This window comes from Symphodus melops (genome assembly GCF_947650265.1).
Source record: "Symphodus melops genome assembly, chromosome: 6".
NCBI lineage: Eukaryota > Metazoa > Chordata > Actinopteri > Labriformes > Labridae > Symphodus > Symphodus melops.
Genome location: NC_136696.1, coordinates 17,136,902 through 17,152,060, shown reverse-complemented (window position 1 = coordinate 17,152,060; position 15,159 = coordinate 17,136,902). Strand labels below are relative to the sequence as shown.

The following is a 15,159-nucleotide window of genomic DNA, read 5'->3' as shown; positions in this document are numbered from 1 at the left end:
AAGAAACCAAATGTGAACCAGCAAGTAGAAAGCACTCGTCTTTATTACAAAAATAAATACGCACAAAATTTGGCAGTGAAAGAATAATTTTACAACAGTCTTAACAGAAACAAAGTGCAGAACATGAAAATGTATTGTTAAGAGCGTCAATGAAAGGTTCTTGCAATTAAAAGGTGTGAAATTATACTTTAAAAGGTAGTGTTCTAAGTCAGACTCCAAGGTCGTTTCTAGTCCAAGTGTGAGAAGCTTGGTTTCAAGAAGGGTCTCTGGTTGGACTGAGGGGTGGGGAGAGACATCAAGCCCGGTCTCCTGCCTGCTGATGATGGAGCTGATGCATTTCCCACTGAGCTCCTGGCGCCCCGGCCTGCACCTTTTGATCCACCTCTGGTGCTGGATGAGGACCAGGACTTGTTGCTGCTGTAGCCACGACTAAAACAGAGCAGGACGGAAGAAAGAGGACAGAAGGACATTAGACTTTCAATGCAAAGACAAACGTATAGTTTAAACATGATCACATGTAAAAATAAATACGGTAATCTTGCTACATACCCTTTAGAGTTAGTACTTGTGTTGCCGTATGTTTTCTTCTTCTTGGAATACTTAAAGAAGGGAGCTTTCTTCCTCTTTTGTCCCTGTTGGGAATTATTATGGAAGTAGCTGGAGGATTCTGTGTGTTCATCCTCATCATAATCGATAGTACTGCGGCCCCGTGTGGTGTCTATCCATCCGTCTCCATCATTGTCCGTCTGTTTCTCTGCTACACAGATAACGTGATGTAACTTGTTATAGTCCGATCAGAATGTTTAAATAACTTAAATATATACATTTAAGTCTCCTACCAGGCAGCTGCCACTCTGCATATTTCTGTAGGACCTGAATGACTTCAGCTCCATACTTTTCAAGTTTGTCTTCTGTCACACCATCAATACTTAGGAGGACTTCAGGATCAGAAGAAAGCTTCTCTGTTCATGTGGGGGGGAAAAAATACAAATTCAGAAGCCGCTTGTTTCATGTGAGTTGTTCTTGCATTCGGGTCACAGCTTACCGGCTATCTTTTTTAAGGTCGCAGTGGAGAAGATGTTGTAATAGTGGATGCCGAAAGCTTTGCCCAACTGCTTGCACAGATCTGTGAGCTCTTTCAGACACTCCTGAACCTTCTCATCTCTCTGTGAGACGTTGTTGGCTACAGAGGCTTTATGTTTCCTGATGCTGGATGCACTCTCCGTCTCATAGAACTCCACCTGAGATGAAACAAGTGGCAGAGTTTTATAGTTTTTGTTTAGATCTATTTGAATACATTTGTAATAATAATACTAATAACTTTATTTCTAGAACATCTTTTTAAACACAGGTTTACAAATCGCTTTGACGTACAAGCAAAAGCCTATAGAAGAGCAGAGCACAAGAACCAAACCCACATATAAACCCAAACATCATAAGAAGAAAACAACATGAGGACCAGATGCAAGATGTATGCAACTAATAGAGATAGAAATGTAATAAAAATTGACAGGAATCATGACGAATGTGTGTTTAACTAGTAACTAAGCCGCCAAACAAAGTGGAATATATGGTCTAAGGGTAAAAGAAGAACTTCTTATGTAAATATACTTGTACTGTAATTACTCTCCCCTGCTGCTGCTACAAGGTAAACAATGTTTTGTTACCTGCATGTTTCCAGAAATAACATTATTGGCTTTTGGTCCAGCAGAGATATAAGAAACAGCTTGGCCACCGTTGGTGATGTAGAGATCCTCCTCCAGGATTTTGTCCAGAACCAGTTTTTTGAAGAGACGGTCAGCGTTATGCTTGGAGTAAGCTCCGCCCACCCCAAACATTCCCGTCTGTACCTTAGCCGATTTAGATCCTGACAGAAATAAACATTATCCAACATTATTAATCACTGCATGATTTACAGCTGCACAATGAGAAGAAGAGTGCATGTTATTCACCTATGAAGATATCCACCAACATATTCAGGGTCAGTCGGTTTTGCTGAGCCGTCTTGCCAAACCTTGAACCAACTTTCTCACAGCAGTTCTGGACAAACCTTGCGATCTTCATCACGTCTTCAGTCACATTTCTCAGCTTGTATTGCTGCACACACAGAATTAATCAAAGTAACAATTAGCTAGGCGTTAAGTGAAGAAAGACGGACAGGATTGAAGAAAAAAGGTTCCTACGGTGGGTTTGGAGCAGTTGTCACATGTGACGTCGGGATGCTCCTTACAGAAGCTCTTGTTAAATTTCAGCTCCCCAAAGTAGGCGAGCAGCTGAATTCTCCTGCACTCCATCAGGTTCTCGCAGAAGTGCACCATGCTGTGCAGATTGTTAAAGTGGGTCGCCTTGGCATGTCGGTCACCTTCTCTGTCCACTGAGGGGAAAATAACAAAGAACAGTCTGAATAACACCCTAACCTAATGTTGAGAAAGCAAATAAAATGAATCTGCCTGGAGCTTACACGGAAAATCAGACCCAACATAGATAGATCGTGAACATCTACTTTTTTTTTTTTTTTAAATCAGTTAAACGCTTGCCTATTAGTGGGCGATAAAAAAACGATTTCTACATGTGAAAAGTTACATACATGTAACTTGGAGTTCTATATAAATTATTTGGCCGTTATGCAGTTCACCTGATGGCCATATGGTGTCACTACAAACAAACAGTACTCTTGAAAGATACATCTAGCCCCTTTAAAAAAACAAATTAAACAACAAGGGTTCATATTTCATCCACATACTGCTGATAATCCTCTTGATGCGGTGGACGTCTGTGTATGAGTAGAAGAGAATACAGTGGGAGATCTCTCCATCTCTGCCAGCTCGTCCAGACTCCTGATAGTAACCTTCCACTGACTTAGGCAGACTAGCATGGATCACGTAGCGCACATCAGGCTTATCGATGCCCATACCAAACGCTATGGTGGCACATATGACCTGGAGGATGATTAAAAAACACAAAAGTGAAAACAAAGCTCTGTGTCCTGTAAATCCTACATCAGCCAATTCCCTTTAACTCTGTATGTTTTACAAGTTATCTTCATGACGTTTCAGGGATTGGTGTGATCTCACCTGGCAGCCATCCTGATTGATCCATTTGTTTTGCACGCACTCTCTGTCACCGTCACTCAGGCCTGCGTGATACGACAAAGCTAATATCCGAGCTCGCTGCAGACTCTCAGCCATCGCGTCGCAATCGTTACGGGACAGGCAGTACACAATGCCAGAGTCACCTTTAAACCAACAGAGAGGCACGCCATTCAGCAAGAACATCCAGAAGTGATTTCTACACATCCTCTATCATTCATAATAAGCCCTCTTACAAATTTGAAAAAGGTGTTCCTGATTATGTTTGACAAGACTCAGGATGTAACCTATGAGAACACTATCAAGTAGCCACACAGCATCTCTCTGACATGATGTGTCAAATGAACAGGAAATAATTCACTTGACTTTTAAATGCAGGTTGATAAAAAATGTTTTAACATTGTTCACACATGACGGACCTCAGAATGCGTTTAGTGTTGAATTTCAACAGTACAGCTACAGCACAGTACTGAAAAAGGTCTGGATTATTTACGTGGATAGTGTTTCTTGATCCAACTGATGCAGTCCTCGTCAACCTTCTTTGGTTTCTTGGGCAGCACGGCGTACTTCAGGTTTGTTCTGTTGAAACTCATGGTAAACCTGAAAGCATATCACGTGGTAGAAGAGGTTGCATTTTGAATTTGACAACACTTCAGCACAGATCTCATTTAGAAATGGGAGCCAGAGGCTGAGACGGCGCACGTACACCTGTGGTCGGGTCATGTTCAGCTGGTTCAGGATGTCTTTCTGAACTCGAGGGGTGGCGGTGGCTGTCAGAGCCATCATCGGCACTCTGGGGAACTTCTGACGCAGCTCGTGCAACTTCTTGTAGTCTGGTCGGAAATCATGGCCCCACTGATAGATTTAAGGTCAAAGGGTTATACAGCAGATACACACACAAAAAAAACAAAACACAGTTGATTGTGTGCAACATCAAGATACACACCTGACTGACACAATGGGCCTCATCGATGACAAACCGGGCTAATAGGCCTCGCTCGAAGAGATTCTGCAGGGCCGAGATCAGCCTGTTACTTGCACTTACCTTTAGGAGAGAAAAATATACATTTGTTTTGGAAGAGAACAAGAAATAAAAACAAAAACATGGATTCCTTCATGTACAACATTAATTATTGTCCATGTCTCACCTTTTCAGGAGTGACATAGAGCAGCTTAATGATTGGGTCTTTCCTAGAGAGCTGCATGTAGATCCTGCTTGCTTCACTGTCACTAATACCACCAGACAGACTTATCGCTGGGATCTAAAATGTAGAATATTAAATAAAAAATACAGTTAACATACAAATGAATCACAATGACACACTTTTTATTGATCATATGGACAGGCAGCCGCAAACACTTACATCTAGTGTTGTGAGTTTCTGGACCTGGTCTACTATGAGTGATTTGAGTGGGGAGATGACCACAGTGACTCCTTGTGAGAGGCAGGCGGGCAGCTGGTAGCACAGACTCTTACCCCCACCTTAAAACACATCAGGGACACAGCAATGTAGACTTTTTTTAAATCAGAGGTCTAGAGTCACCTGGTTAAGATCAAAGGTTAACTTTTCAACATTACTTACCTGTGGGCATCAGCACAAACGTGTCTTCTCCCTGAAGCGACGCATTAATTGCTTCTAGTTGATTGAACCTAAATTGATGAAGACCAAACCGCTTGTGAAAGATCTTCATCATTTCTTGCGAGTAGGGGAAGTTAAAACCTCTGAAGCGATCGTGAGCTGGATTTCTGTAGGATGGTTCTGCAAAAAACCAGCAGTTATAATTTGTTCAGTTTTTGAGGTAGCTCTATCATCCTTTGGTTTACAAAGAGAAAAACATTCTGTATTCACCTTTTTAATTAGTTACTCAACTCAAGTCATACAGTTTCCCCATATGCATATTGTATCATATGATAGTTAGCTTAAAGCTAATTTACATCTGCAGTGACTAACACAGTGGCAGAGTAGTACATTGAGCACACTGTAATGTGACTGCTTTTTAAGTTTCACTTCGAACAACAAAAATCCACACACAGTGTACAGATGATTTGCCATCAGTTTAGACTAGCCAGATGTTTCCACACACTTCTAACTCACCCGGGGAGCAGATCTGGGAAGGCCTGGGTGCAGATTTAGGTGTTGTTGATCGACTCTCAAAGGAAGACTTGCTCGGTCCCCCCTCTTTTATGGTTGAGGTTTGGGGTTTGTCAAAATATTCAGGGATATCCGAGTCATTAAAGTCGTCTATGTCAAAGTCATCATTGTAAAAGTCATCTGGATCGAAGTCTTCTGCGGCTGTAACGGTTGGTGGGGCATTACGTTTGCTCTGAAGGAAAGTCTCTGGCTTCTTGGGTGAGAAAAAGAGATCTGAACCATCCACATTTATTCCTGTTTTCTCAGCAGGATGAAAAGATGGATTTGTGAAAGTTTGGGTTGACGGAGAGTCACAGATACTCTCATTGTCGACATACATTACCCTGCTGTCTGTACTCTTCACAGGTTTTACATCGATAATACTGACAGAATGATCCGAGCCGTAGTCTACAGACATTAATGAAGATCTCCGGATCTGAGGCTTCTTGGAATCCACAGGTGCGAAAGGGCTGGAGGACATAACATTACACGTTTCAAGACTGACATATTTGTCTTTCAAGGTGGGTTGAGAAATCACGGTGCTGTCTGGCTGCTGCATCCTTAAAAAACTGTCACCGCCAGTTGCAAGAATCCTCTTCCTGTGAGAGAAAGGAAGATTATTGATACGAGACTGAAGGGTCGTCAAATATCAACATGATTATCACAGTCGTTTTCATCTCAACTGTACAAACCTTAGAGCCCGTTTCAACAGAAGCTCATTCCCAGCAGACAGACCGATAAGTTCATGTTCAGGGATTGAATCAACCAAAGCACAGATGGACTCCATGATACTGAAGAGTTGATCATCTATGACGTGTTCGGAAGAATGAAACAACAAATTTATACAAAAAAGGACACAATATTGACACATCTTCAAAAAATAATAAAAAAAGGAACACTCACTTGTTTTGTCTTTTGATCGCTGATCAGTGGGTTCATTAAGGATTGTCGAGGGTCTTCTCGAGTGCAAAACACTGTCTCTGCTTAGCACATCCGCTGATTTAGACCTGGAAAATGACATTAAAGATAAAGTCGTTCTCACATCCAGACCTAAAACTATACACACCTATGGTCGTACTTGTTGAAAAGATTAATATATTTTTGTTGCTCTCACATTGAAATGCTGTGTGCTAAGTGAATGATTATGAGATATAATGTTGAGAAACAACAATCTGTAAGAAGTATGGTACTATTGCCAAAATGTATGTGAATGCCTTTTCTTTCATTGTTATTCATCTATTTTTATATTCTAGTTTTATTGCATTTATATGCATATGTTTTTCTTTCTCGTCATTTGTTCAGTGTTTCAGTGTGTTTGTTGTTCTGTTTCTTTTGAGTTGCTTTGAAATGTGTACATGATTTGTAAATCTGTCGTGCATTTTAAAGGTGAAAAACACAAAAAAAAAAAAAGCATTACAGGAAAGTGAGTTCTGAATCAAATAGTTCTTACGAAATAGCACAGTAAACTGGATTTTCCACTTTTAACAATCATGTCAAGAGTAGCAAGGCATTGTTATACGTAATGTATCATAACACATATCATTAAACACTTGTTAAAAAAAAAAAAAGGATAAATAAAAAACATACCTCGTCTCAAGTGTAAAAGAAGTGTAAGAAGTCTCATCCGGGATCGGAGATGGGGGAATGTAATCAAGTTCATCTTCAGAGTTGTCGTTGAGCTCTATTACCTTCGGGTCAATGAAGCTTTTCTTCTCATCTGTAAGGAAAAAGAAGCAGTCTGCATGTATAACTCAATGCTTATATGCTCTACAAAGAAAGTAAGTGCTACAACACTCAGCACGTTACCTGTATTTACTTTACAAGGCTCGATCACAACATCATTATCGTCTTCACTATCACTGAAGACAGACGTGAGAGGAGCAGGAAGATGTCGCCGGGTCATTTTAACGGGAGAATCCACTGGTTCAAACTCATCTGGGTCCTTGTTCAAACTTGGTCCTGGTGAAAGTGAAGCTTTGTCGACATGCTTAAATTCATCTATTTCCAAACCACATTTTTCACTTCTTGAGAGGCCTCTCTTGTCTGCACAGCTGTCCAGATCCACTGTGAGTTGTTTTTTTTCTTCATTAAGAGATGGCAATGGATTATTGCTCTTTCCTGATGTTCCTGGGCTGAATGAGTCATTTTTTGCTTTGTTTGGAGTTTCAAAGTCATCAAAATCATCCCAGTCATCTATTCCAAATCCAATCGAAACATCTCCACTTGAGGTATTGCCTCGTGTGCCACTAATTATCTGGTTTTCAGATTTAGTTAAAGCTGACGCCCCCTTCATAGTAGACACTTCTGAAGGAGCCTGGCTTGCAGATGTTAAGTTTCTGGCAGAGTTGATGGAGTCCGACTTGTCTTTTGAGCTCACGGGAAAGAAGTTGTTGATTTTGGATTTTTGAGGTCTGTCAAGCTTGTCAGAAAATGCCAAAGTAGATTTAGTCACCAAATTGTTCCTTGGGACATTGACATTCCTGTTTGCCAAAGGATTATTGCTGATTACCTTGGTTGGGATTTCAACTTTGGTGATACCTGATGGGGTCTTCTTTTTAAAAGAAAAGGCCCTAAAAAGTCAAGAAAAGAGAGAATATGAAATCCTTATTTGACAGGCTTCTTCACAATTCAAGTTGAAATGAATAGTTTCAGGGTTTTTTGTTTTAGATAGATGTATGTGCATTTTATGGGGCCATCCAAGCACACACTGCTAATCATCCTTGTGTCTTTGTAAGGGCCCTTCCTGTACAAGGGCCCTATAAGCAAAATACACAAAACTATATGTCAAGTTTCTTATCAATGAGTGTCCAGGCACCAGCAGCAGATCATTTGGTGAGGCTGGATCTATCGTTAGACTCTGTCGTGACAAGTGAGCCATGTCTGCCAACAGTGTCAAATTATTGCTGATATAATGGAAGTGAAGGGAGCTTTCAGCCTCTCTAATGTCTCTTAGAAAAAGTGAGACCCTGTTTCAGTAGTGGTAAAATGACCTGTAGAGACACTTAAAGGCTGCATTCATCACTGTTTTGGACATTATAATGCAATACCACAAGATACTAAAATGATGCAGATAGTGGTACCTTTACCAGAACACTTCAAAGTAAAAATATGCGGCCCCTTTAGAGTAAAAACATTTTTAGCACAGCACTATAAAGCTATTGTGTGCCGATAACTGTGTCATACAGATGGCTGACAGCTCAAAGCTAACATAAAGCTAGCCTACTGTATGCAGAGTTTACGGTAGACTTACCCCGTTTTTGGTTTAGCGAGAGACAGCTTGCTTTGAGCAGCATTGCTGTGTCTTGCCAGCTGTTCTTTTAAGTTATTTTGTGGAAGACTTGTCATTGTAAAACAGTGGAGACAGCAAGTGTTAGCTGGTTAGCAGTCCAGGACTCAGTTTACAAGGAGGTGACCACTTCTCTCAGCATGGCTCGCGACACAGTGTCACCTCGCTGGTTTATTTTACACCGAGGTTCATCAAACTCGTACTTCACCAAACGACTTACTATTACCTCTATGTTCATCGAGAATACGAGTGTGTATGTCGATACGGGGAGTACCCAAACAACAGATTTAGCGCCCGTTTAACACACTGATTACTGATTGGCTGAGGTTCGAGGGGCGAGAGTTCTGGGAAATGTAGTATTAGTCTTCTTCGTTTCTGCAGTCAAGCTGCCTTACCGCCATCCTGTATGCGCGAGTGTGGGCCAGAGTACTTATTCATATAAATATATGAATTATCTTCATGAATATTTATTTTTTACATTACTATTGCTGATAAAGCATTCGGGGGTTAAGGTGCAGGCTTGAGGAAAAAAGAAACAAAAAGGAGGTAAAGTTAACAGCTTTCTCTAGTCCCCTTCAGAGTATAAAGTCCTGCTACATATGTGAAGGGGAAAGCAGTACGCTTATTTTAATAATCCTATAGGCTACTATATTCGCGCAGCGCGCAAACATCTCGTTAAACATAATCAACAGCAATATGACCCGGTACACTGCTTTGTGATTTTCAGGGATTGCCTCAGCTCTCCTGATATCTTGAGAGACTGCGTTGGTGCAGCAGTTGTTGCAAATCTTTCAAAAAAAGAGCTTGAAGAAATGCATGAGCAAGAGGGGGACGTGCTGAGGTAAATCATTGATATGTATGGAGAACAGGCTGCAGGCGTTCACAACCAATTGAACGTCTTTTTTTGTAAACAGGAATAAAAGAACCAGATTTGCAGACTTGAAAATGTGACATAAATTAATCCAATAACTCATGGTACTGTTCATGGGACTGCTGTCTTTATCTCTTTAAGTCTTAATGTTTACACTGTACCTATTTAAATGCTTAAAGTTCGTTTTTGATATTCAAATGTGTTTTTATTTGCCAGTGTCTGCCACCGTGCACAAACATAGATTAAATTCTTTAATTCCAAAACAAAAAAACAAAGAGGATGTTCTAGCAGGCTGGAGTAAGTCAGTTGAAAGAACTAGCAGAGTGTCCTGCTCATATCTCACTGTAAGTATTTATAGGAAAGTTTGATTCTTCTCGATATGTCTTTCAGAGAGAGGACAACAGAGTTCAGAGGAGAATGAGGGGATCCATGCCAGTGTGAGCCAATAAGCCTGCTGACACGTGAATTTTTCTGTTTTCTCAATAAAGATCTCAAGCCAAAGTCTTATGTCTTTGTGTAATTTATCGTATAAAATAAGTTAAAAAAGGGGTAATCAGCTACAGAAGTCAGTCACAAATGCATCAAAGATTCCCGGGGTATTCCCAGTTGCAGGGCATATTACTTTCACAGGATATGTGTATATTGCATATACATGAGCAACAGTTTGTCATTGATTTTAGCTCGCCCTTGTAAATAACAATAATCATACATTTTATTTATGGGCGCCTTTCAAAAAGCCCAAGGATACCTTATAAGCAGGGTTGAAAACAAAACTATACAAAAATTAGAAACTTAAAAGCAGATAACAGTTTTGTATAACAAATTGTGACTACGCCTTCTGCATAGATGAATCTTTTGAGTCAATAACAGACAATAGTATCAGTTTATTATGATAATGCAAGCTGGCACAGTGGAAGGAGTGCACACAGTGTGTAGGAGCCTTCTATGCTCAGATAAAAAGACGTACAAGTGTGCGTATGCAAGATGCAGGAAAGGCCATACAGAGAAACTGGTGCTAAATGGTGCACAAACACCTGAGTTGCTAGACAGCTATAGCTGTCTATAGCTATAAACGTAAAAAAGTCTGCAGGTTGATCTTGATCAGCAATGTCAGTTTCCATCTGAGATCTTGAACACCAATCTCAGGCCAGATCATATTTTGTCTCACAAAAAGCCTACTGCTTTTATTATTTGGGGAAATAAAATAATGTTGATATTTGCTCTTTTTCTGGAGTTGCGTAAAAGTAACATGTCATGTGGCCATCTTTCTGCCAGATGCAATATAGAGTAAGACACAGACAACGATTGCAAATAATTTTATTTGAAAGTATAACTGTATAACTGATTTAAATGATTGGTGTTATAAGCTAGAATTTCTGATATTTTTATCAATCTGGATATAATTTGATTCATCGTTTCATAGTGTCTCTTCCACTGTGAAAATAAACTCTGTATTTTAAACCAAAGCATGCTACTGGTTATAAAAGAGTGACTATTAATAATAATAATAATGCTTCCTTTTCAGCCGTTTTAGTTTGCTCTCAGCTAGAGATCACACTTCCGGGAAAGATGAGCAGGCAGCCAGTCCACACATGTTCTTCCCACGTTCAATGAGGAAATAGCTATCAAAAGAGAACAATGTTATATTTTTACCAAGAAGGTAGACAATTTTGAGATTTCCTGAATTTGTTATTATTATTATGAAGCATTACCCGTGAATCCCCCAGCTGTCTCCCCATGAGTTCTTCACTATCCAATAAGGAGAGCTATTTGTGTGTCCATAGCCAACTGCTAAAACGGCATGGTTCACCTTGTCTTCAGTTTTGTGGCATTCAGTGCTAAAAGGAGGAAGTGAAAATCAAAGTTAGTCATGACTGTTTTACTTGTAATAAAGAATGAGGAACTAATCATTTTTTCAAGTCTCACAGCTCTATTAAAAAGTCTTTAAATGTGTGCTTTCAACACAGACATAGAATTTTAAAAAAACCCTCAAGGTTTATAAAAAATATTTTTTATTCATGTCAGTTTTTTTTAATGTTTTTCTTTGCCTTTTGATTTCTGTTTTTATAATTCCAGACAACCTACGAGTTCTTTAAAGATTTCATATTGTGGTTTTTGCGATTACATTGACTGTAACCACACGTTGTGGCTATTACCCCCATATTATTTTAACCATCATTATACAGGAAAACATAACAGCTAATAGATAAATACAATCAAAAAACATGATATGTTTATGTTCTCCTCACCTGGTGTACACGCCCTGTGAGTAATGCATGAAGTCAGAGGTCACCTCAAAGGCAAAACTGACAGGATTTCGTGTGGCGACTGCATCCACCATCCCGTTCTCATCATACTGTGAATGAAAAGTCAAATCATTCAGGCGTTCATTAAGTCCTCATCTGTGAGGAAAAACTCAAATGTTCACTCACTGCAGTGATGTTCACCACATTCTTCACAAACGCTGCAGCCAGGTCTGGTTTATACACACATTGACCATCCTAATTTGACAAAAACAAGAACACCTCCAGATGATTAAATGTGTTATTTTAAATAGATTTTTGGTCTTAATTTACTTTTCATTCAGTAAAGGACTGCATTTGTTGTTATTTAGTTACAATAGCTGTGTATGGGTAGTCCTCCTCTGTCATCAGTCCCTTGTTGTACATGATGTATTCAAATGCTTGACTGGGAAGGCCACTAGATAAAAAATAGTAGTTATTAGAAACGTTTGCAGTGAAACACGGAATTTGATAAGAAGAGAGAAACAAATGCTTTGCTTTTACCCGTAACATCCATGATTGTTGAATGCCTGGGCGCAGTCTACCAGCTGTTGTTCTGACTGAGAAATATGAAAATGAGTAAATGGTTACAATACTTTTGTCCTTTCTATGAAAACAAAACATTACTGAGCAACAGCAGCTTTGATAGAGAAGTGTAAAAAGATTACCAGTGGTACAAGCTTCCCTCTGTTAATTGCAATAACAGACTCCAAACAGCCAGTGGTTGAAAATGTCCAGCAACTGCCACAGCTTCCCTTCAGTGCAATTACAGACATTTAGAGAATAAGAAAGTACAAAATAATTCCTGTCACAAATGGCTTTTCAGTAGGCATCTGATAAATAATTAACAGTAACATGCTATTTAGTTCATCTTGGACTAGTGCAGGCTGCTCACTGTTATGGCTTGCACGTGTGGGCTTTTCCAACTTTGATAAATGTATTCTGTAAAGTCTAAAGGTTGTGTATTTTATATCCTATAATGGGAAAGCTATGTTATAACATTATAAGCCAAGTTGAAATATGTTGTCAAAAACATGAACTTTATGTCGATACCATTTTTAAAAAAAGGTTTTTCCCTTCCTTACATACATTTTACTTACAAAAATATTCTGACATGTCACATAAGGAACTCTATCTATCTATCTATAATAACAAAAAATAAAAATCAACGTGACATAATTTTTTTTAAACCATGTAGAGTTTTTTAAACCATTCTAGTTGGTTATTCTTCCTTAATATCATATTATATCTTCTGAAACTTTAAGTGTATTTCATATTCTGTCTTATGTATGCGACACGTAAATGCTACATGTCTTTTGATGCTCTGTAAATGGGTGTTTTAACACCGTAAAGCACTTTGATTTGCTTTATGTATAACTTGTGCTCTATTAAGAAACACAGCTTGCCTTGAAATCCCTTGACTTTATCAACACGAGTCTGTGAAGTTTAATGTAATAACTTATTTGACTACTATTTGAGCAAACCCACCCAAATAGCTACTACCAAGTTAAAAACCACTGGATCAACATTTTATTTACAACTAAAGAAAACGTATGTCAATAAACTGTTTTAATTCACCAGCAATTATGCACTATGACTTCATGGGAACAATAACAGATAGCAAAATGTGTTTGTGTGTGTGTGTGTGTGTGTGTGTGTGTGTGCAGTTAAACTTTTACCTGATTCTTAACGTCTGTTACATAATTCCCTTTCTTTCTCCAGTCGATGGAGTCTGGATATGGTGTGTTGCTTTGGAGGTAGTTCCCCTTGGTAGCAGAGCAGTTCTGTAGAAGATAGCATAAAAGAGTATCATAACTGTCCAAAAAAAAAAAAGAAACACCTTTATTTTTGGCTGCTGAATGGATAAAATGTATAGTACCTGTGGCTCAGACAAGAGAAAAGCCTTTTTAAATTCAGTAAATGTCATGTCTGAAAACTGGTTCAGCCCCACTGTGGGAAGATATGCAAGTTGAGGCTTAAACACATTTTGTACTATTAAGCATAAATTCTGAAGACAAAATAAAAATGAGGCTTTTCTTACTTGAGAAGGAATGGTTTCCTGCATTGTGTTTCTCAATCCGCCTCTTGTTTTCAGTGAATATCTGGAGTCTCATGTTGTACTCTTTCACGCTGTACTCTTTGCTGTGCTGCACATGTGGGAGATGTTAACATGGGTAAGATTAGGATACTGTTGTATTCATTTTGAAAACAAACCAGCAGAGAATGTTGTCTCTCTGTTAGTCTATTGCAGGAGATAACTTCCTCATTACTGTAGACTGTACTGTAGCTATGTAGGCTAGGCCTGAGGGCTACTTTATTAAGAAAGAAAAAAGAAAGTTTCATACCTGCCCCGTCCATGATTTGAAGTGAAACTCGTCTGAAAACAATTATAGCGTCAAAAATAATTTCAATACAGAACTCAAATATTCATCGATGGCCGCTTATTAAAGTGAAAGATAGAAACAAGTATAGCCTAAACACTGATTACAAACAATGCACAAGGTTAGGCCTATACTACTACACTATAAAGACTTTACAGGTACCGGTACTTACCTTGTTTAGACAGGGGGAGAGCTGAAGCTGCGGACAGAAAAGTAAATACAAAGAGTAAAGTCTTCATGATGATCGCTCGTCAAAGCTCCAGGGGAAGTGAAAGTGAAATGAAACAGATCACAAGTCAAGAAGAGGTGATCTGCTACCAGATCAAATTTCCCCACTAAAAAACTTTTTTGCCGTCGGTCTACTGTCTGTGAGTTCGGTAAAGTTCGAAAGATATTCACAGATTCGACTTTCCCGGATCAATAAATCACCAGCGGAACATTGTTTTTACAAAACCGATACCTCTTTAGAATCACAGCACCTAAGTCTAACCACTGAGTGTGCACGAAAAACAACTCCAATTCTGTACCAATGGACATCTGATTAGTAAACTTAAAGCCTCCATAGGTAGACTCTGACAATAAGAAATATAGACTACAGTACTATATGACTTGTAAAATTGGCTGAATTTGCGCCACCCTGCGGCGGGGTTACATATTGCAGCACATTTAGCCTACAAACGTTAGAGGACACTGGTTGTGAAACTTCGAGGAAAAACGCTGGAGGCCCAAAGTGCAGCCTGTGTGCAGTTTATCCGTAGGCTACTGGGATACTGTAGAAATCTGGCAGTTGAATATGTTAAAGATGGGATTTTCAGATAACAAAGCACTACAATTCAAATTTCACCTGATGACATCTCAATGAAAAAACCCACTTCATGATGTATCTGCTGTATTTGCACCCTCTGTCTTACATCCTTTACCCCACACTGATGCGTTTACTCAGTCTCGGCTAAAATCCAGTTTTGTGTTTGGTAAAAGGAGTGGTGTTAGGTTCATTTTATCTGTGGAAGTATATAACCTGCATTAACATTTGGATGATTGGCCCTCCATTGTGTGATTGTTTCAGTATTGGCAAAAACTGTTGTGTTTTTATATTTATGAAGCTTTCATTCGTACGA

The 15,159-nt window shown here is 39.2% G+C and overlaps 2 protein-coding genes across 3 annotated transcripts; both read right to left on the bottom strand.

Moving 5' to 3' along the window:
• Positions 1-25: 25 nt before the first annotated feature.
• On the bottom strand, positions 26-8,859 carry blm (BLM RecQ like helicase). 2 transcript variants are annotated; one of them, XM_079345462.1, is made up of 22 exons: positions 8,472-8,859; positions 7,731-7,791; positions 7,028-7,640; positions 6,809-6,938; positions 6,125-6,228; positions 5,914-6,028; positions 5,186-5,820; positions 4,673-4,849; positions 4,454-4,572; positions 4,238-4,351; positions 4,036-4,134; positions 3,796-3,944; positions 3,583-3,689; positions 3,075-3,235; positions 2,744-2,939; positions 2,184-2,374; positions 1,953-2,097; positions 1,668-1,867; positions 1,046-1,241; positions 840-962; positions 550-757; positions 26-429 (listed from the first exon to the last, which is right to left on the bottom strand). In XM_079345462.1, the coding sequence occupies exons 1-22, from the start codon at positions 8,564-8,566 to the stop codon at positions 228-230; spliced, it is 4,140 nt and encodes a 1,379-aa protein (XP_079201588.1). In that variant the 5' UTR covers positions 8,567-8,859; the 3' UTR covers positions 26-227. The 2 variants fall into 2 exon arrangements, with proteins under 2 accessions (XP_079201588.1, XP_079201587.1); XM_079345461.1 differs by having other exon boundaries at positions 7,028-7,791.
• Positions 8,860-10,679: 1,820 nt separating this feature from the next.
• ctsh (cathepsin H) lies at positions 10,680-14,629 on the bottom strand. The gene is made up of 12 exons (XM_079346231.1): positions 14,214-14,629; positions 14,006-14,037; positions 13,702-13,807; positions 13,540-13,610; positions 13,340-13,444; positions 12,329-12,415; positions 12,165-12,220; positions 11,997-12,078; positions 11,811-11,879; positions 11,628-11,734; positions 11,091-11,216; positions 10,680-11,000 (listed from the first exon to the last, which is right to left on the bottom strand). Exons 1-12 carry the CDS (start codon positions 14,278-14,280, stop codon positions 10,931-10,933), a joined length of 978 nt encoding a protein of 325 aa, XP_079202357.1. The 5' UTR covers positions 14,281-14,629; the 3' UTR covers positions 10,680-10,930.
• Between the last annotated feature and the right edge of the window lie 530 nt (positions 14,630-15,159).

Excerpts from the sequence above, each read along its gene's own strand:
- blm (XM_079345461.1), bottom strand. The coding sequence starts at position 8,566 with ATGACAAGTCTTCCACAAAATAACTTAAAAGAACAGCTGGCAAGACAC. Across the intron at positions 2,098-2,183 it reads ACAACTGCTCCAAACCCACC|CAATACAAGCTGAGAAATGT; the intron begins GTAGGAACCTTT and ends CTGTGTGTGCAG. Across the intron at positions 430-549 it reads ACAAGTACTAACTCTAAAGG|TCGTGGCTACAGCAGCAACA; the intron begins GTATGTAGCAAG and ends GCTCTGTTTTAG.
- ctsh (XM_079346231.1), bottom strand. The coding sequence starts at position 14,280 with ATGAAGACTTTACTCTTTGTATTTACTTTTCTGTCCGCAGCTTCAGCT. Across the intron at positions 13,611-13,701 it reads AGGAAACCATTCCTTCTCAA|TGGGGCTGAACCAGTTTTCA; the intron begins GTAAGAAAAGCC and ends ATCTTCCCACAG. Across the intron at positions 11,880-11,996 it reads ACTACCCATACACAGCTATT|GATGGTCAATGTGTGTATAA; the intron begins GTAACTAAATAA and ends TTGTCAAATTAG.